This window comes from Drosophila miranda, chromosome 2 (assembly GCF_003369915.1).
Source record: "Drosophila miranda strain MSH22 chromosome 2, D.miranda_PacBio2.1, whole genome shotgun sequence".
Classification (NCBI taxonomy): domain Eukaryota; kingdom Metazoa; phylum Arthropoda; class Insecta; order Diptera; family Drosophilidae; genus Drosophila; species Drosophila miranda.
The window spans coordinates 4,384,746-4,404,480 of NC_046675.1; the positions used below are offsets into that span (position 1 = coordinate 4,384,746).

The following is a 19,735-nucleotide window of genomic DNA, read 5'->3' on the forward strand; positions in this document are numbered from 1 at the left end:
GGGAAGGACTGTGACAACTGCAGTAGCAGTAACAGGAGCAGTCGGAAAAACACAAAGAGCAGAGTGAGGAGCTGGCCGTCCGGCAATAGCTAAAAGTGTTGCAGTCAACATAAATGGGTAAATATTTTTTGCATAAAAATAAGCGTGCAAGAAAAGGCTTACGGCGCATAGGGCGACAATGTTGTGTACCAGCATACCAGCGGCTTTCTACTCTTTGAGCTAACCCGTAGACACAGACAGGCTTTCTCTTGGGCTAACAGATACCCATAAAGGAAATGCCGACACTGAAACTTTTAGCTAGTCAGGTGAAAATCAATTAAAGTTGAAATCTACACCAAAAGTTTGGCGAGGTTTCCAATTAAAACTTTAATGTATTCACACTGAAACACTCCTTTTTCGTATTAATTATAAGAAGCAAGTGGGGAAGAGTTTAGGATATATCTACAGCTGTATACATCTGATAATGATAATGTTAATGTCACGTCTAAAAGGACTTTTAGATATTCATTATTTTATCAAAATATGCATTACTTTTAACTGTATAACATCTGAATCCCTGTTCGTTTTAACTGCAAAAGTTGAATAAATATTTATGCGATTCTTTATTGTCTTTAAAAAATTTAACCACGAAGCGGTCAGCAATAACAACACTTTTTTGCTCCAGCTCATAATTGAACAAACACTTCCGAGAGGCACCTGGGAAAAAAGCGGCATAACTTTTTTGTGCATCTGTCCCGAGAGTAAAATCAGGCGTAATAACAGCAACGTCATCTGGGTATGGATACTGGAAGTTATATATGGAACATGAAATGAAAGAAATATTTTTACAAAAAGGAACCACAGCTGACGCTGTGCGAGGACACGTATTCAGACACACTCGTTCCTACCCGTACATATTTCTGTAGAGGGGATGACACAGATATATCTACGTGTCCTTGGCTTGTTATATGCTAATCCGAACATCAGGCAAACATTTGCGTTTGACAGCTCCAGGCGTTTGCTTTCAGCGCCTGATGAGACACTGACCAGAAAGAGAAACACAGAAGTACATAAGTAGGTGCAGGTCCTGGACCAATCTCGGCCTCCATGCTGGAATGATAAATTGTTGCTCTCTTTGGGCTGACATATTTTTCGGGGTCTAGGCACACAGTGCAAAACAAAGGCCCCCAAATTGTTGGCCTTGAAACGGTCAAAGGAGCTGACAAACTAAGTATATTAGATATTCACACACACTCAGAAACTTGCACACGAAGAAGTAAGACTGTGGGAAAGTTTGGACAGGCGGCGGTTTATGTCGGGGCATTAATAATGTACAGGCAGCGGATGCGGCGAGGCTGCGTGGACCTGGGCGTGACCGCAGCCCCCGGTGTCCAGTGCAGGCAAAATGTCTTGATTTATTCCTTTATAATATTACCCATTTGGCAGTGCCTTTGTGTTGGCACCCGCTGAAATTGTACTCCTTTGTAATCACTTGCTTCGGTTCTATTCATTCATTAGAGATAATCTTATGGAGGAACTCGCTCAAAACACACTCGTTGAATATAACTCGTTCCTTACAAAATTCAAGTCCTTACAAAATGCTCCTTTTGGTCTCACTTTTTCACGAACTCTCGCTCGACCCACTCGATAAATATCGCTCGCTCTAGACCGCTTTGTGCCATACTTACGTTAGCACTCGCTGCAGACCCGACCCCCTCCCCCTCCCCTCTTTCGTTAGTATTCGCTTCAGACCTCCTCTTAAATTGTGACAGCTTCAACGGCTCTTAATGTGTCCTCGTCGTCCTGCTCATTGCGTTGGCATAAATTGCAGGAAAGTCCGCTATTGCAGTCAACATATTTCGTGGCTTGGTTTCATTTCCCGTCGTCTACAGCGCTTTGCCACCACATGGTCGCCCTTCCTTTTTGGCCTGTCTCATCTCTGGATGGCTCTACAAATTTGGCTCGCGGCCAAAAACTCTCCCTCCCCCTTTGCCGTGGCTCGTAATTTCTGTCGCTTTTGCGAGTTTATTACAAATATAAAAATGAAATGAAATAAAGAGCGAGAAATGTTACCATCAATAACTCTTCGTAGTTGTTGTCGACTCTACAAAGTTGTATAAGGTTTACTTGTTGGCTTTCATATTCAATGTTCGGTAATGCTTTCTTTTGATGATTTTTTGACATGTTTGCTGGGTCTCAATTATGTCAGAAAATACGTATACGAGTGGTGGGAAAATAATTTAAAGAGGGTGCCAGCATGCCAGATACGTTTATGTAGCTATAAACATTGGATGAAACTATCCAATGGAAATATTTAAAAGGCCATTTCTTTGCATCAACAGCAAACATTGTGAGTGACATGCATCAACCCGGATCTTTGGAGCTTTAAACCGTTTGCCCAGATCCGAATCGATGGAGCGGCCGCTGCTGCTGCCTTTGCGGGCATGTCTGAGCGACAGGCATTACAACCAGCAACCGCACCAACAACACAAACTACTCTCCGTCTGTCAATGGATTCTTTTTTGCAAAAATAGTTGCCGAAAATTGCCATCAGCCAGAAGCCAAAAGCCAATAAAGCCGCCCTGGAAACAGCATTTATTTCGAAATTCGAATATCAATCCGGAACATAAATTCAGCGGACAGGCAGCGGACAGTATCGGTGGCAGTAACTCTGGCCGAGATAGTGCCCACTGGCAGGATATTAACTGGCAGTAGGGAATTTTCCAGGGGCGCATTGAATATTGGCCCGTAAAAACGAACTGTGTGGGAAATTTACTTAAAATGAAGACTAATTGGAAATTCGTGTACGAGGCAGGGGTGTTGAACGTGTTTTGGCCAATGTCAACTACTTACGACCAGCCCAGAAAGTCCCCTAAAAGCCAAGCCACCTCGTCATCTACGAACAACTCGATGCCATCCTACCATGACGCCATTCGCATTTTAAACTCAATAAAGGCGTCAACATTTGCCATTTTCTGTTTGCCGATCCCTGGCAGCCATTCAGCCAGCAGGAGCCCCACCAGAGTCTTGTTCGAAAGTCCTTTTACTTTTTTGTGGGTTTCCTTGGGGGTCGTGGAACTGGCACTGATTATAAATTTTATTTACACAGGCGTCGAGCATCGGGAATTTGCGTTTATGGTCCGTATAACGAAATTGTCTACAAATTGTGGGAGCCCCCAGTCAAGTGGCGTATGCAAAGGACAGCGAGGGATGTCTGTGTGTGTTAACTGGGTTTATAGTTACTGTCAGGTTTTACTAGGGCAGTGTTACGGGATTGTTGAGGGACTTCCCGGTTGGAGTAGTGCTCAGCCCTGCTCAGCAGGGGAAATGTGTTCGGGAAATGATAGTCTGTTCGTGGGTGTGTTGATGGTAAATTAATGCTACTCTGAACAGGGATATGGGTGTTATAAAACCACAGTTTTACAATACTATTAGAAGCTTTATTAGAGGGTACTTCATTTTGGTATATCAACCTAAAGAACTTAAGAAACCATCTGTGGGCCCTAATCCTATTCGAATAGAAAGGAACACTGCATGCAGAAAAATGATAGTCGATCACTATATTTTGGTGTCTACGAGTAAGGTATGCTTATAGTATGAAGAGCTTCAACTTATTTGTACTCCCCTGGGTCACGCATATTTAAGTCTGTCTGTCGCACTGAGAAGCGCGATATGGCAGATTTTCAGGGGCTAAGTGCATAGAACCTTTTTCGCAGCTTTAAGAAGAAAAGTACAGACAGCATCCATAGCCCTAATTGCTTCTGTAGACCTGGTAAATTGGGTGCGTACCTTCTCCCTTCATTAGTCGAGCGCGCGCTCGGTGATGCATCGCTGATGGGGTTGATGACAGCGAGATACTGAATGTAATGATGTTACGCCATCGCCATCGCCATCGTTTGTGGACACAAGCAAACTTCCTCTACATAAAGCCCGGAGCAAATCAAAGGGCAAAAGTGTACGAGTACAGTAAAAAGGCGTCAGAGGGAGAGATGCTGTTGGCCTTTTCGCACCGAACTGCTGAGATTTTGATGCAATTAACCTGCGCGGCGGTCAACAGTTCTGTTCCAGACTGTGTGCGTGTGGTTGAGTTGGTGTGTTGTTGTGTATGTGTGTGTGTAATTACATTTTGACCACTCCCCAGAAAAAAACCTTAACCGTGTTTACCTCTTCAGGTTTCATTAAACTCGTAAAATTTTCCCACAGGGCACAAATACAACAAAAACTCCAACAACAACTGGGTAAAACTGGCGGCTGTGGCTTTCAGTTTCAGTTAACGTCACGGCCGGTTCGGGCCCTCAAGTGCTTAACTCGTTTTAACCTCGTTTTCGCTGATGTTCAATGCAGCTGCTGTTGTTCCTGCAGGTGCTTAAGCCTGTTTGGGCTTTTGTTTTTATGCTGAATGCATCATTTGCTGCTTGCTTTTACTACTTTTTGGCCAAAAAGGGCCGCCAACAGTCCACCATTCAATTATAAAGAAAGCCAGAGAATAAACTTGAAAAAAGGAAATTAATGCCAGAAATGTTATCCTCCCATTGAATTTAGATTGAAATTACTGGCCTGCGATTTTCCGGTTTTCTTTTTGGCCGCAAGGCAATAAACTTGTGACCACAGAAGCTGTCAGAACCGGGCAAACAAATAGCGTCACGTGTGCTGTGAATCGTGGCCTTACGTCATTAGCAGGGAATCATCATTAGTCGGCCACTAAACTATTTCCCGGAATTTGCTATTTGGCGAAACCATGAATTCATTGATTTTCAGTGCCTACTTTTGCGGAGGCGCTGAATGGTAAATGTCCTTCATTTTTCCTGCATCCCCCACCTGCTCTGTTTCTGCACTATTTGCGGCAGCAAATCAACAGACACAGGGGCAAGGGCTGCGGCGTCGAAAACCCGTTGGATCTGAACTCGCACTTGTTTGTGGGCTGCCACCCAGTGGCATGGGCATTGAAGGCTACAGAGCTGTTGCCATGGTTCCAGTTGCAGCTACTGCAGTTTGCAGTTGGCTAATACCACAGCCGATGCGGTGGCCATTACGCACTTCCATTTTGCGTGCCCTTTTTCGGGGTGTTCGCGTTAGTCTAATGCAAATTTTGTGTCGCTTTCCGTGCTTATTTGCCACCAGATACCAGATACAATTTTGTTAGAACAGGAGGGGTGTTTATGCGATTAGCGTACAGATTTGGATGAACAGTTTACCCGGAAAAGGTATCCCACTGTCGAACCTTGGCGTAAAGCATAATAGCTCCCACTTTTTGTTTGTTTTGCGAGATCGGTGTTTGCCCTGCATTTAATTTGTAATTTATGCACGATGTGTGCTACGGTGCGGTGGCGTTGCATTTGCCACCTAAACCGAATATGCGGTGCCACCTTTAGCCGTAACCAAAACCGTCAACACTCCTCTGTTGGGCAAAAACTTGCTGACTTTGATTGATGCCGAACTACTCACAGTCGGTGGGTTTGCTGATAACTCAATTTTGACTGATTGATTGATTGATTGGCAGAGTGACTGATGTGGGGTCCAAGGTAATTGAATTTCTTCTAGCTGCTACCAATGAAAATAGTTTAATTGATTGAATCAGGGCTGCTCCCGGCACAGCCAACGTGTCGTATGCTTGATAATTACAAATCAAATTTGGCCAGTAATAAATCCGACACCCGTGTGTGAATGTTAATTAAATGTTCATACATACAATGACGTTGAATGACTGCCATTTATTTGGCAAGCCGCAATCAACAGGAATATTTCCATGTTTGAACTGACTGCCGTGGGGTTTCCTTTGGCTTTCCTTTGACATCTGCCTGTGGCCACAATTAGAGCTCAATTATAATTGTTACAAATACACTTGCCACAACACTAATACACCCTTCATTTCCTCTTCCTAAAAGACAAATGAGTCATAATTGGCCTGATTCAAATTCAAATTATGTTTAATAAATTAAATTTAAACATAACAACAACTGAGTTATGACCACCGATTACCGATCGATGCTGTAAACAAAATTTATAGTGGAACTGGAAACGAGAGTTTTTATATGTCTTTATAGCTATACATCGACTCGATTGCTTTCATTTTCCATGGGGGCTTATCAGAACATCCCTCAAGACTATTAATAATCCTTGTCTCTAGTGCCCCGAATCAACCCGTAATTAAAAGCCAATTAAATTCCATCATGCGTCCCAGTGGAAGTGCCAGGTAGCAGGACCCCTTTCAGATTATGTTTTCCAAGCCGCAAAGATCCCAGCGCCAAAGAAGCACATAAGAGAACAGAGGACACTGTTTTTCTTCAGCTTTAAGCCCATTTAACCCCAAGCTAGCCGAAGTTTGCTCTCAGCTTATAGAGTCCTTAAGCAACCGATTTAAAAAAGTTGTCCGAGAACAACTGAAATCTATAGTAGATATGCACTTCACCTACATTTCCCAGACTTATGATTAAGATTTTTCAGGCCAGTCACTCAAAAAATTCTCTTTTGCGGGCAGGCAAGTGTTAATAATTACGCCTCCAGGGCACGCAGCGGAAGCTAGCGGCTGCCACGGTTCCGGTTGCCACATTTATTCCGGAAGGCGTTAATATTTCAGGAGTCACGACGCCGCCAACAACTTCCAATGACTGCGACGTACTCACATTACCCTCTACGGTAATTATTAAAGGTTAACTGAACCATAAAGAGCATCGGGAGAGCAAAAATGATTAAAAATTTAAATGCCATCTCGATTTTGAATGCAAATCAAATATGAAACCAAACACGCAATCCGAATTTTCACACACACATGCGCGACCGCGAATGGCAAATGAAAGTATAAATTTTTAAGTTATTCGCTCTGGAATTTCATTGGTATGAAAAACAGGAAACGATAAGCTGCCGTGCAGCCATGACAAGGCATTTGCGGATAACCTTAGATGGGCGACATATATTTAGAGGGGGAGTCCGAAACAAATTGCTGGTAGCAATATTAATGGCGGCACAGGTGTACCAATTTGTTACAGCTGTGCGATAAAGTGTGCGGCCTGCCACTGCAATTAATATCACATGAAATTGGCGTAAATTTACCCAATTTGCCAATCAGTAATTTACTTTTATCGTGAAAGCCATTTGGGTCATTAGGAATACATATACGTACATATATGATGAATGGAGAGGGAAATGAAAGCGAATACATTAATAATATGAAAGGAATAAAGAGCACGAAAATTGCATTAGCAGGAAGGGAAATGTGAGGCTTATTCATTTGCCAAATTAACCTATAATTTATGCAGAACTCTTCTCAGTGCCATAGGTTAAGTACTTATTCTTAGTGTTGCCTTGGCCCCATCAATCCGACCTTGACAATGCAACCTTGATAGATGCCTATCGTACCGAAATGCGGTTGTCAAGCCACAATCACAAAAGCCCAAATAGGACTTTACGAGCACATACAATCTGGTGGGAGATGCAGTAATTAAATAAAATATTAACCATTCTCAAATCTCTGATTCAGTTGCAGTTTTTGCTCTAGCTCTCTCAGAGCCCCGTCTCGAGTCTAGCTCTTGGCATTGCGGCTCGCCTTGATGAGTTTGTCAGTGGCAAACATATGTTGCCCCACACAAAGATACACTGCAACACATACACACCAGCACTGTACCGAAATCCCAGCCAAATGCGCAACAAGGCAAATAGTCAAGGCAAACAAATTATGAAAAAAGCAACTAAGAAATGAGTAGTCGAAAAAAAAACCTCAGAAATATGCAGCTGACGATGTTAATGTGGAAAAAATTTCCCTAGTTTTTTTTTCTTGTAACATACGTACAGAATGCAGGCATGTTGCAGCCATTGAAGGTCATCTGTGAAAAGCGAATGTGCTCTATAAGGCAATGACGTCATCGGCGTGCTAATGCAAATGGTCGCCAGGGGGGCGGACATCTTGAGGGAGATGTCAAAGCACTTTTGCCACGTGTGATAGTGTGTGTGAGTGTATGCCATGCTAATGCAATTTTCCCCAAAAAAAAGAGGAGTAGGTGGTAGAGGGTGGCATATATGCCATGGCCGGAAGTCAGCCATAATTGCAGCATGGCTTTGAAGCCTAACATGCACTAGTATGTGTGTGTGTGTGTGTCGTCCTGCCCGTGCTGATTAGCAGAGCTATGAGGGTGCTTAAATTAACGTCAATCTTCATTTAAGCCCTGGCTTTCATTTTCATTGCAGTTGCTTTGTCATTTGTTGTACCGTTTTTGGGCTTTTCTTTTTTCGGGTACGCTGGATTTTTTTTTTGGTTTTTTTTTCCCAATTTTGGCTTAGTTCCAAGAAATGTTTATGATTTTTCAGCAGCAAGCCAGCCATCCAGCCACAGTCCAATTAAAGTTGCTGTGTTGTCGCTGTCGACTTGGCGTGCGCCGGTTTTCATTTTCACTATGCGGCTGTTGCACGATACATTTTTTTTTCTACCGAATACATTTAACGTTCCGTATGTTTCGTCATTTTAATTATACGTTTTGAGACTAAAATTTAAATCGATACCACTTTTATTCGTCCAGTTATTGGGGAAAATTCTAAAAAAAGTGTCGGTGAAAAACGCATCGTTATACAGCAGATAACTGGTTGCCGTTGTTGCACAATTTTGGTGGCTGCAGTGCTGGAAAATTAGCATCTGTCGTCCAGGGCAGTCGGCCGTCTAGTTCTCTCGAGCTCCTTCATATTTCAGTGACCCGCCAAGTAATAATGCGCATACGCCTCGTTTCACGGCGTCCCACAAATTGAACTTAGCGCGTCGTCTGCTCGGCTTGCCGCATTTTCAATGCTTAAATGGGTTTCTTGGGAGGGAGAAAAATGGTAAAGTGATGGCAGAATAATTGTATCATTATAATGTAGAGCAGCTTTAAGGGAAGGAGATTTTAATGGAGACTGGAACGTTTCTTTATGAAAAAGTCTTTTAAGGGGCAACAATATCGAGTGGGTGTTAGTTCTTCGTACTTTCGTACTCCTCTCAACACATATGCACATTCTTTCAGCTGATAAGTAAGCGGCGCAAACACACGCACACGCACTAACATATAGACACTTGCACTCAGAGCCAACTGCTCTTTCGGGGCGACACGCTTTTAATGCATTTCCTGCAAAAGCTTGCACCACTCGCCACTCGCACTTGCTCGGCAGCGCACTAAAGACTGCCTGGCGTGCCACACCATACCACACCACACCACACACTCGGCGATATTCTTTTGAGAGTGTGCCATGAGCCACGAGCTCATTTCGTGTCACAGATTCTTGTTTATTTACCGGTTTAAGCAGCGTTCCGTTCTCTCTTTTTTTCATGTTGCAAGCTTAAAGGAAAAATCGCAGCACGTGAACATGTCAAAGTGTTGCACGTTGGAGAGTGTGTGGGAATGTCTTACTTTAATGCAGCTCCAGACATATGCAAACGTTTTCCCAGTGCAGTACATCTACAACATCCATAATCATGCATCAGATGCCAGAGCAGAGGGAGCGCTAGGAGCTGCATTAGGAGTATCACCCAGAGAGAAGCATAAGTAGAAGCATCAGCAGCATCTACTCGTATAGAGAGATCTTAGAGTCAATTCCAGAGCTGGCATAGAGAAATTGCCGACACTTAGAGGCCAAATGGAGCTGCTTAAAAGCGTTGAATGGAGTATCTGTTACTTATTGACTTATATGTGCGATTTGTCTGCCAATCTTCTGGCTCTGATGATAAAATCAATAAGAGGATAAAATAAATTTCTAGAGTACTTTTGTGCATCTCTCTCTTTGAATTTTTCTTCTTATCGCTGGCACAATTTACCCAAGCAAATCGGTTGCCTTTTTTATGCCCCATAATTTGGCTTTAATTAATTTCGGACAAAGCACAAACTTCTTGCACAAATTCCAGAAAATTGCTCCGTCTAGGGCCCCTAGTGGCTGTGGTTGGTTGCTCAAACAATTGGCCAAGTTGACTGCGTCTTGGCCTACTGCTTTCTGGAAAGTTTCTATTGTTAATCAAATTGACTTTAAGTGCAAGTTTTTTACCCCAAATTAACAGCCCCATAATAAATGTTCCCCAAAACATAGTTTTTGTTCTTGCAGAGTTTATTTTCGGGAACTAATTAAGTTAAAATTGGAGAGGGGTTCAACTGGCCAACAAATGCATACTAAATGAAGGCATTAAAAGTGCACTCACAAGGCCGCTTGATGAATGTTTGAGTGTGCGATTGCCCAAGTGACACGTTGATATGGAACAAGCCTTAAATTATTTAAAATATGTTGCCGTCTGAGTGGGCGAAATCTCAGACGGTGAGGGGAGTTTCTGTGCTAGACCAAACAGCCGTGAGGAAAGTTAAAGAAAAAGGTAAAACAGGAGTAGTGGAAAAATAAACGAATGCAAAATGTCACCGGCAGTTGTGGCTGGGCTTGCAATTTTTATTTTATGCTCACAAATGCGCGTGAAAGTAACAAAGGAAGGGGCACACACACACACATCTGTAAGGAAACATACATACAGGTAGTGCATATAGATATGTATGGATATATGCCAAGTGTAGCTTACAGTGTGTACAGGCGACAAATCCTTGAGACCCTCAATTTCAGTCTCATCCATGTGGGCGGCCTGTAGTGGCAATCGGCCGGGCGAAGGACACACGAAGAACAAGGTGCCGCCGCCGCCTGGGCTGTCAGTGACGTAAGCACAGCGGGCGGGTATATTATTTTGTAAGAGAGCGGGTTTAAGGACATGTAAACACATGTAAACTGACACATCAGCCAGAGCGATGAACAAACCAGACAAAAGAGAACCATGTTGCATGTAAAATACAACTTGAACTACCAAAAAAATACAATTTTGTGGCATTTTTTGTGTCGTTTTCTGTCTCCCTTTGAGTCAACTACAGCTCGCAAAAAAAGAATCTCACGTATGCATGAAGTCTGGTAATTGCGTTGGTCTCTAGGGCACACAGAAACAGAGACGACTCCTTCTGGAAGTCAACGCACAAAGTGTCTGCCACAAGCTATAAAGTATTTCGCATAAATAATTGATTAATGCCACAAGCCTGTTGATGGTTGACACAGTGTCAAGATATAGTTTATTTATAGGTAGCATAAAACCAAAGGGAAAACCCAGCCTTAAGAAAAAGGTGAGGGAGAAGTGGTTAAGAATTTTAAGGGCGAGGAGTAACTGAAAGGATGCACATCACGGACACTTCTGTATCGACTCATTTCTTGAAGCTGATTGAAAGCTTACATATATGCATGTACAATATGCTGTAAGAGGCTTGAAACAAATATTGCCCTCCATTTAAAGCATCTGGATAAAATTTAAGTGCTTTTATTTTTCCTCGACTTAATATGAAAAAAATATAAAAATTTCCAACATAATATTAGGAAAAGAAATAAAATTTCCAATCTTTTAATCATAAGCATTTAAGAATAACAAAAAGAAAAAATGACTGGAAATACTATAAGCTTCGAGGGCATTAAAATTGCATTTAATTTGATACAAATTCAATGCGATATGCAGTATATAGTGTCAGAATGCACATATCATGCTTCATTTATCATTCACTTATCACGTGGCAGTTCCACATCCACCTAACACCATCATATACACATGGAAATCCACCTAGCCATAACTAGCGAGCGAGTCGGAACGTACGATATTACGGTCGTCGACGCCATTGTGTGTTCATGTTCAGACACGTCATCGATACTAATTCAATAAACAATGCAAAATGTCTGGCATTGTTGGGGCTGGCTGGCATCCACCAGTTTCGCAACTTTGCACACTTTTCCAAACTGTTTGTGTGTCTGTTTTCTTGGCAAACAAACCAGAAAAAAGATTGGAAATTACGTGAAAATGCAAACATCACAACAAATCAGCATATTCGATGAGCAGCCACAGACTCCCTTTGCAGCAGGGCAAGGCGAGGGCGGACGTAAACAACTTGAAGCTTGGAGAGGATAACATTCGATTTTCGATTTGAATTTATTATTTTTGTGCTGTCTCGCTGCCATGTATTCGTTTGTATTCATTCATTCGTTTGCATAAAGCGCGTCGAGTCCCTGTTTTGCATGTGACAAATGCAAATCCCGAAAAAGTATGCTACAGTTTATGTCAAAGCTTATTATGCCGCTCACCGACTCGAAAGAAGAGTCATCCTCACACTGATACGTAACCGTACCACTGAGAAACACATTCATACATCTGCTGTGTTGTGTTTTTTGCCTACACTTGAAGTGGGTATTAGGGTATGGACTAGATGTTTTGAATGCAGGGATGGGTGGTTCCTGATCAGGAGCAGTATTGAAGTTTTTAAGCAAGATCAACTGTGAAAATACCCCTCTTTTGGCTGCCAGCATAAGTCGTAACCGGCTAGATCAACATAGACTTGAGTCTTGGTGAGAGCCTCTCTTACACTCCTGAACAATGTCTATTACAACTCCATAATTTTCCATTAGATATAATTTTACACTGCCAAGCCGAATCTCTGGAATTTGGGCTACTATAACGAATACCTGCCATGGAATCTATCGGCTAAGAAACTGAGAAGTCACAGAGGATTAGAAGGATCCAGGGTATCCAAAACTTCGAGCCACTTAGCTATCCGTTCCCTCTCGTTATTGCTTTGGTGTTTGGATTGTTAATGGAAGACAAACGTTATCGGTTTCAGGCACATACAGCAACAGCCGAAAGGCAGAAGGGGGAGAGCAACAAACTAAATACAAATAAATGTATTTGCCCAAACGTTTTGTTATCCACAAATTCAATTTGCATGTTATGTATCATTTAGAATTCAATTTTTGCTGCCCCGTTTTTGTCGCCTTTTAAAAAATGAATTGAATTTTCCTTCTGTCATACGAGGAGCACGAGTAGCAGTAGCAGTTGCCTGGAGCCATATGCAAACTATGGAAAACTCCTCCTAGCTGGCATAGTTAATTTTCCCCCATTAGTCGAGCAAAATAGCCAAAAAATGTTAGCCAAATATTTGCATCGGGCACTGACATTGTTGGCTCACCCAGAGTCAACAGCAAAATGCCGGAGCTCGAAGGAGCTTCAAGAATTTCCTTGAGACAAATTGCTCAAAATTTGATGCAAAGCCAAACAGCGTGAGGCAATGGAGGAGGACTGTCAGCAGTCCGTGACCGTTTGTTGGGTCTCCCTTCAGCCCGGGACATGGCCGGGACATGCCTCATCCCAGCACAAAGAGAAATATGATGCATTGCTGGTCAGTCTTTCAGCTGGGGATTTCGTTCCCATGCTTCCATTTGCACAACTCCGCAATGCCTTGTAGCCGTAACTGCAGCAACTCTTTGCGCAATGCTAGCTCTAATTTCACCAGTTTATTTGCTGTAATTATTGCTCTAGGCTTTCATTCGACAGAACGTACAGTGTCTAAGGCTATTTCAGTAATTAGCACCACACCCGCAGCCCACACAAAAAGGAACTCGTACCTTACCTGCATGGCTGACAGGAGATATCTGCTGATCAGGTATTGTTGCTCATTTCAACACGTGATTAGAGCATTTTCTGTTGCTCAATTAAATGAACCTGATATGTGGTTACATAGCCATTGTTTCGGCCTTATTAATGAGGATAATTCGCAAACGAATTGATAATGAAGCTGAACAGGATTTGGTGTTGTTGTACAGCGTTCTAAATCAATGAATTTCGTTTCTCTGTTAGATATTTTCGCTTTAATTGCACTTATAAGCGTTTTCCAAACATAATCAACCATTATTGGGAAATCTCCAACAGATTTCTGTACCATTTTCATGCCCCTTTAAAAACTTAAATGCTGGGCGAAATCTGTTTTTTTTTTCGGGCGCTATCCGTTTGTATATTTCTGGTGGCACAGACTGCCTCGATATCAAAGCCATGGCGGCTTATTCTTCATTCCCATTTTTTTTTTGGCGTGCGTGAAGAACGGCAAACACACGTGTTGGCATAGAGAGGGGGTGAAATGGACAGATGGGCCTAGGGCTAAGTCTCCGGTTTGTTTGTTCACGGTGCACGCAAATATTTTCTTGATTTTTCGCTTGGGCTTCCGTCGGTTTTTTTTTCTACTTGGCAGGCCTGGTTCACGTCTATTTTCCAACTCGTTGGGGTCGAAAGTCATCATCATTAGCCTTTTGCCTTCTACGCATATACATATATGCTTCTTATGCCTGCAATTAGCCAGCCTGCTTAACCAACTTTCTTGGCCCATAAGAACTCCTCAGAAAAAAATGTTTTCTCAACTACAGAAATACCGACCACAAACACTTAAATTTGTACTGCAAGCGACGTCGCACATTTCCGTACTTTTTTAATTAAAACATAATCTATTTATTGGGCGCCTTGAAGACAAGTTGTAGGAACAATTTAATTTAATTAAGCGCATCTGAGAGTACGAGTTCTTGGCACGGTCGTATGCGGGTTCAGCCAACCTTGAAATGGCTTTGTGTTCCCGGTTTTTGGCCAAGTTTAGTTGCAAAATGAAATCAAATTAGCCGGCTACCGTGTTTTATGATGTTATTACAAATGTTTTCGCCCATTTTCACTAAACCAGATGAAAGAGCAGTAACATCATTCACCCTTAATGTTGCCGCGGATTAAGAGGTCTGGGAGGATACCCAGTCTCACCTTATTTTATAAACTTTTACAATTTGCATTTGCCAAAACGTTTCAAGCTCGCTTTAAGCTGCCAACACTATTCCCCACGCTAGGCTTATGTGTTTTATCCACCCTCCAGCGACAGTGCAGATATCATGTGTTCTGTGTTAGCCCATATCCTCTGGGCTAATATAAAACTAAAATAATAAATGACAAGAACGTGACTCGACATTTGCGGTGTCTGTCAGATTTTTTTGCGGTTTGAGTAAAAAATCTTTTCTTTGATAGCTAAGTGGTGGCTGAGTTTTAAAGTTGGGGATTTGTTGACTGAGTGACTGTTCCTCGCAGTACAGTTGTAGAGGTATTGTGCAATGCAAAGCTAGTTTTAAGTCCACTGTTATGTTTAGTGGAGACACAGACACTTTTGAGGCGTTTTAGATGCCCTGCTTCATGATGTATGTAAAAGACGTGTAAAATTACGTTGTTACACGCAAGAAATGTAGATATATGAAGAACATGTATATTTTTTGGTCTGTCCGTTATGGGGAATATCACTATATATATGTATGGTAGGTAGTGGTATAGATATAATGTAATGTAGTAAAAAGATTACATTTTTTTAATGCACATTTATTTATTTTATTTACATTGTATTCATATTTTACATATCTATTTATAATTATAATTAGTAAACTAATCGCAAAGTCTTTTGAAAGATTAATTGAAAGATTGTAAATACTTTAAAAAGAATAAAATCATGTTTGCGAGATCTAAAGGTTCTCGAAATAAAATAAATACATAATCAGACGAACAAGTAATTTATTGATATTAAAAAAAATCAAAAAAATTAAAAGCTTTTCCAAAAATTTATCTAATTATGAGATAAATTTCAAGGGGCTTGAATGATCGACAGAGCCGAACTAAGGCTTGACTTTGCTTAGATGTTATTTGGAATTTATAAAACTAACTAAATGGACGACAATTGCTAACAATGAAATGTGATTTTCTATATCGCTCCTTACCTTCAACCGTTTTAGTTTTCCCCCCTCATACTGCGAGCCCCAGCTGACATTTTCAAAACTTTGGTCAACTTACAATTTGCTGCAAGTTGGCAAAATTTCACGAAAAAAAAAACCCTAAAGTTTTTCTATTTTGCTTTCTCTATCGGCTATACGGAAATAGTTTTTTCCTGTTCCTCTGGACCTTGGCATCGATTGATTTCTGGGCAAATGATTTGCAGCACAAAAACTACGAGCCGTACGCTGTACGAATGCCCCAACGCAGCGGACTGAATGGACATGAGTGTTTGTTGGGTGGGGGGAGGCAGTGTCCATAGTCGTGTCTGTAACCTTATCCATGTCTCTAAGCACCCATCATCCGGACCAAGAGCTTTAGGAGGTTTCGCTGGCGCCGTACAGCAGATTGTCCAGTTTTAATTTGTTGATGTGGTCGCCGCGGGCCCCATGTCCTGGCCGTCCCCAAAACGTTTCGAAGGTGTCGAAATGCTGATTGCACAGGTCCCGGTCCAGTTGCTTCGAGACGGAAACGGAGCGGCGGTTCTGCGATATTTGGACATTCAAGTCGTGGAGATAGCGCATATCGGCGGCCGTTTGAATCCTGCATCGAATCGCATGTGGAAGATGATGTTCATGGGTTGGTGGGCAGCAATTTTGGTTGGTTGGTTGTTTGGTGTTGGTTATAAAGTGATTTCATTTCGTTTTTAACGTTTGGTTTGGTTTGGTTTTCAGGGTTTTTGGAATTGTAAACGATTTTCGGTTTGGATCGGTTCGTTTCGTTTCGTTTTGCACGGGGATACATAGAAGATTGGTATTATGATTTGGTTTTTGTTGGTTTAGTTTTGTTTTTGGTATTTGGTTTTTGGTGAGATTGGGTTTGCTCTTTTGGTTGCTATACTTTCACTTGGATTACAATGGATATTTTCTTTTTGCTGAATAAGCCGAGAAGAAGTGGGGGTAGAGAAACCATTAACAATGCAAAATGATAGACTTAAAAGACGGGGGGTCGGGTAAGTGGCAAGCGGATTGTTTTGCTATCTTTTCTTTTCAATATGGCGCAGAGCAAGCAAATGAGAAACGGAAATGGAAGTGTGGGGGGTATGCTAGGGGGAAATATGGGCTGGACGAATGCCTAACGAATGTGCAATGTGAGCCGCTTGAGGCAGCAGCCCGTGGCCGTGGCTGTGGGGCAATCGCAGCTGCAACATTGCAGCTTGCAGCTCAGATTCTTGGGCAGCCGCTTCATGTGGCCGATGTTCTTGATGATGCTGTTGATGCACTTGATCTGGGTCGGTTGACTGTTCTTGGGCTTGTGCTTGGATGCGTACCTATCATGCGAGGGCGTCCTCTTGGTCACATCCGTGCTGGACAGGCTGATCGGCCGATGCATGCCCCGTCGTCGCGCCAGAAGTGGCACCAGCTCCACGCCCCCGCCCTCGCCGTTGCAATCGTTGCCCCCATTGGTGGCGCTGACATTGGGCGTGGCTGTGCTGGTGTCACCGCGGGCCATGCGTGGACACAGCCTGATGGGCTTGCAGTCCTCCGGTTTTAGGTGGTGCACCATCTTGGGTGGGGCAGGCGGCAGCGCCCTCTTACAAGGCGGCGGCGGCGGCGGCTTCAGCGGGCTGTTCATGGCGGGGCAGGTGCAGGTGCAGTGCTCGCAGCATCGCTGCGGCTTCGGCGGTTTGTTGGGTCTCGATTTGCGGAATGTGTTTTTCTCCGCCGGAGTCACAGGATTGTCCTGATCAAGTTCCTTGAGCATTTCCTTGTTTGTCCAGCCCTGTAAGAAAGAGGTTTATTACCCAAAAGGTGAGATCGGGATGGTGGATTCCTTACCAACGATTTCATGAATGTATTTCCCACTTCCTTGGGACTGCGCCAGGGCTTGCCCCCAGGCCCTGGCTTGCCCCACGGCTCCTTACAGGGCTAAACCAAGAGAAAAGAATATATAATTAGTAAGGCCACGCCCCTGGATGCATAATAAATGCCGCTCACCGGCTTTTCTAGCTTCGCCTGCAGGCGCTTCTTCTGCGAGGCAAGCTTCTCCTGGAGCGGACACCGCTGGTCGCTCTCGCTGACGACGATCTTCTCGAGGAGCGGCTTACCCTTGCAGGGCGGCGAGGGCTTGTACCGCAGCTCGATATCCACGTGTCCTTTATTGCGAAACGACATTGAAGGATGCTCTTTCAGCTGGATGTGCAGACTCTCACCATTGGCATTCTTGGCCAGGCCAACGCCCACTCCTGCGCCATGCTTGTGGGGGATTTCCCTCTCACAGATTGTCACGGTGCTGCTCCGGGGTCCGCTCTCCTGTAAATGGTGTACGGAATGGGCATGGCCCAGACGACCCCCTGGCGGAGCCGGCGGCGGATGGTGATGATGATGATGGTGATAGGCAGCCAGCGGATTGTTCGGGCACTTTTTCTGCACGGAAAAGTAGTCGTTGTAGCGACACGGCTGCAGGGAGTTCATCCGGTGAGCAGTGGTCTGGGGGATGCACTTTTCGATTAGCGTAGTGCTTTGGGAATCAGCTGAAGAGGGACTACTTGCCACGGTTGGTGTGGAATGAAGACCAACGGCTGTGATATCCTTGCGGCGTACTTCTATATTGGGAGCTCCCCCTCCCGGTCGACCCCAAGGGCAATGCTGTAGGAAGAGGTCGTAGTACTGGAAGGAGGCAGGTGGGGATCAGATACATTAATTGCAGTCTGGAATTTCCTCTTAAACCACATATAATATTACTAATGAAGCCAATTCCCTGGTATATGCTAATGTATTCCAGCCTGCATTTGCACCGTAAATCAGTACTTAATGTGTTACCAATTAAATAAATTCCCTAGTACGTAATGTATTCCAGTGTTCAGTCAGTCAGACACTGATTACAAAACCGAGTTATGCTCTATCGATTTGTTGGCAGCCTATTTACGGGCTCCAGACTCGACGCGACGTGACCTGCCTCCTCGCCCATCTCAGTGTGTCACTCTTCCCCGAGTGTTCCGCTGTTTGTTTACGGAAATTGGCCACCATTTCCCCGTGCCCTGGCGCCAGGCCAGGCCCGACAACTACTTTGTTTGTAGGTTGTTGTTATAGTTGCAACGTCTCGCGATTTGCATTTTCACTGATTTTTTTCACCCACATTTCGGTTCGGGGGCTTGCACAGATGCACACTCTGAAATTGCTGAAGAATCAGACAGGAATTCAGTCACGCAAGGCAAGGTACGAGTACGAAGCCAAGCTGCTTCTGGTTAGGCATTCGTCTGGCGAAATGATTTGATTACTAAAGTCAAAATTGTCAAAGGGTTTGTTGAACCAAATCCACGAAAAACTGATGTATTACATGTTGCTTGGGGCAGGTCTTTGAACTCCGTTCAAGTCGCTAGAATCGCGTGGGTGTAAGCTCGAGAAGTTTTGTGTGGTTGTCGTAGGTTCTTTCTGGAAGTTCTTGGGCAAAGTTGTATTCAAGTTTTCTTGAATTCCTGAATTTTCTGGAAAAACCTTAGTGTCCTCCTTTGTTGAGTTCATAGCTTTGGAATGCCATCCACTAAAGACCACAAAGTAATATGTTTGTAGTTCTTAGGATGTCAGCATATAAAGCATTCCGAACTCTAACTAAAGATAAACTTTAAGCTTTGATCAACTCTCTCTATTTCCTGAAATCTCTAACATCTTTCAACCGACTGCACATTACACATACGCACTGTGTGACACCGTTTTCTGTTTTTGTACTGCTACCCACCTCCTGTTTGTCCTTTTCCTTGCGGGCACACTCCTCCGCCTTTCTCCGCCGCCACATGCGTAGGCTCTCCTCCGCATTTTTGCGCTCCACGAGACGCTTCTTCTCGTCACACCACATCAGGGGATGTTGGATGTGGTCGTGGCAGAAGTTGCCCCCCATGCCCATCTCATCGCTGGTCGTCATTGTGTCTGTGATGCCTCCAGTCCTTGGTTTACTTTGAGATCGTTCCACTGGGAGCTGGAAGAACGGAAGTAGCGCTGCGTTCAGCAAATGCCGCGTTACTGAAACAGTCTCGTGCTCGACTCAAACCGTTTAACCGCCGAATTGGCTGCACTGATCCGTGCCAGGCACTGCTGGGACACGGCGGAGTACGGCTGGGCCTCCAATCCGGTTGTCTAGGCAGCGTGCCTGACTATTTATAGCCTAGGTTAAGGCGTACTTGGGCCGCACGTG

At 43.6% G+C, this 19,735-nt stretch overlaps 2 protein-coding genes across 2 annotated transcripts; both read right to left on the reverse strand.

Annotated features, from left to right (window-relative positions):
• Positions 1 to 15,436: 15,436 nt before the first annotated feature.
• On the reverse strand, positions 15,437 to 16,244 carry LOC108154021. Its single transcript, XM_017284113.2, has one exon. The coding sequence runs from the start codon at positions 16,126 to 16,128 to the stop codon at positions 15,922 to 15,924; it is 207 nt and encodes a 68-aa protein (XP_017139602.2). The 5' UTR covers positions 16,129 to 16,244; the 3' UTR covers positions 15,437 to 15,921.
• Positions 16,245 to 16,678: 434 nt separating this feature from the next.
• LOC108154680 lies at positions 16,679 to 19,520 on the reverse strand. The gene is made up of 6 exons (XM_017285021.2): positions 19,283 to 19,520; positions 18,097 to 18,213; positions 17,757 to 18,033; positions 17,542 to 17,699; positions 17,383 to 17,472; positions 16,679 to 17,326 (listed from the first exon to the last, which is right to left on the reverse strand). The coding sequence occupies exons 1-6, from the start codon at positions 19,463 to 19,465 to the stop codon at positions 16,679 to 16,681; spliced, it is 1,473 nt and encodes a 490-aa protein (XP_017140510.1). The 5' UTR covers positions 19,466 to 19,520.
• Positions 19,521 to 19,735: the final 215 nt, after the last annotated feature.

Coding starts and splice junctions, on each gene's coding strand:
- LOC108154021 (XM_017284113.2), bottom strand. CDS start 16,128: ATGCGCTATCTCCACGACTTGAATGTCCAAATATCGCAGAACCGCCGC.
- LOC108154680 (XM_017285021.2), bottom strand. CDS start 19,465: ATGACGACCAGCGATGAGATGGGCATGGGGGGCAACTTCTGCCACGAC. Junction 17,700..17,756: donor CCTGGCCAAGAATGCCAATG/GTGAGAGTCTGC, acceptor TTCGCAATAAAG/GACACGTGGATATCGAGCTG. Junction 17,473..17,541: donor AGGCGAAGCTAGAAAAGCCG/GTGAGCGGCATT, acceptor CTCTTGGTTTAG/CCCTGTAAGGAGCCGTGGGG.